General features: G+C 42.1%; 1 protein-coding gene across 1 annotated transcript in view; it reads right to left on the reverse strand.

Moving 5' to 3' along the window:
- Window positions 1-1,609, reverse strand: part of LOC119588564 (protein limb expression 1 homolog) — a gene marked incomplete at its 3' end in the record, with an annotated part of 45,120 nt that extends 43,511 nt beyond the window's left edge. Inside the window, 1 exon segment of the mRNA XM_037937204.1 lies at window positions 1,384-1,609. Coding sequence (XP_037793132.1) covers window positions 1,384-1,471 — 88 coding nt within the window. The 5' untranslated portion in view covers window positions 1,472-1,609.
- Between the last annotated feature and the right edge of the window lie 282 nt (window positions 1,610-1,891).

Raw genomic sequence — 1,891 nt, forward strand, 5'->3', positions numbered from 1 at the left:
GAATCCGCGTTATCTTTGTAATTGACGATTATAACGCGATCATTTTGTTTATTAATTATTCTCTATTATATCATTACTGTCAATAACTATCTCCAAATCACAATTATTTCCATTGCCATTATAGCTATAATCATACTTTTTTAACATTGTTATCATCGTTATCAACATTATGATACTTATCTTTATCATCAACACCAATAATATTTCAGTGATGCTCCTTCCAATGTTCCCTTGACCATCATTGCATTATTATTATTATCATTAATATCATCATCTTAAACGATGCTGACATTATGATCATTACCATATGATTAGCATTATCTTTATAATGCCATTTTATTTATATTCATCCTTATTATCTCACCAATGTCATTACTATCACAGTTATTCAGTTTTTAATATTTCATGTCACCATAATTGTTAATTCAATATATAGTCACCGATATCATATTTATTGTCGATCCTTTTGTGATTTTTTTTTTTATAAGTGTCAGTTCATATATTTGGTATCGTTGTATGTTTTTATTCTTTTCATAATATTGAAATATGAAATCAAGAAGATAGGCAAAGTCATAATCATGGAGATTTTTTTGTGTTATAATAATAACGATGAGAGTACTATTAGTTGTTATTGTTAGTACTGTAGGTGCTGAAACCGATAGCAAATAAAACATTATGCTAATAATAAGAATTAGTTAACAGTAATATTAACGGTATATGGCGTCAGAATTACTATTGCTATAATTAGCACAGGCTTTATCACTATAACTAATCCTATCATTAATTAATCACATTATCAATGTTATATTCAATATAATTATTAATTGCAGCAATAACGTCTTCCTTACGTCAGACAAAGACAAATTCACATCCACATTGGTAAAATCGCTATAATCGCATGTCGGTTCAGTAAAACAAAAAATGTAACCTTATACAAACAAACAAACACGCGCTCGGACGATCCAAACAACCCAGATAAAGAGCTCACTACTTCACACAGCATTTAATTCCCCGTAGAAAACGGCGGGGAAGGCACTGACTGCAAGAGAATGCAATGACAATTACACAACGTACAAGAAGGGATCCACACGCATCCCGCACCAAGTCTCAGGATGTACCAATATTCGTAACAAAAAAGGACTAGAGAGAAGGTTTGCAGCGTTTGTTGACCTCGCTATACACCTACAGGGAGTCTGAGTAACCCCCATGACTCATCACGTTCGGATAGCGATAGTAAACAACACCGAGTCAGAGTCCAATTATAAGATTCTATTTGTGAACTGCTGATGAACAAGATAACAATCAGATAGAGAGCCCATCCGACGGGTGACGTACGGACGCTGGGCTCGCTCTGCGCTCGGAAGAAGCGGAGGACGATCTCACCTTTTGATCTGCCCCTGTCCTTGCGCTCCGTGATCTCCTCGTAGACGTGCGCCACGTTCTGGACGCTGATCAGCTCGGAAAGAAGCATCTTGGCCGTGGCTCCGGACGTCGGCGGCCAGGAGGGCTCGCCAAAGTGGGCTGAGGAGCGTGAGTCGATCGTACTTGGGTCGGCCCGGACGGTGGGTGAGGTAGTGGGCACAACACGGCGAGAGGTAGCGTGGCTGTCGGAGCTCCCGCAGGGGTGGAGGGGGCGGGGACACTGCTAGCTGAGGGGGCGGGAGGGCTCTGTGGACCGTCCCGATGCTGCTGCTGCTGCTACGTGGCCTCGACAAGGAAGTTTACGCCCTCGCCATGATCTCAAGAACACACACCACTTGGGGGTACGCACAGGGGTCCCGAGAAGGCTGCCCGGGTGACGGGCGGGCTGGGGGAGCTTGTGGCAGTTCTACAAAAGCGTCTGTGGACGCCCCGGGAGAGAAAAGTGTGGTTGTTAGCGAGGGCGGAGACT

This window comes from Penaeus monodon, chromosome 24, assembly GCF_015228065.2.
Source record: "Penaeus monodon isolate SGIC_2016 chromosome 24, NSTDA_Pmon_1, whole genome shotgun sequence".
NCBI lineage: Eukaryota > Metazoa > Arthropoda > Malacostraca > Decapoda > Penaeidae > Penaeus > Penaeus monodon.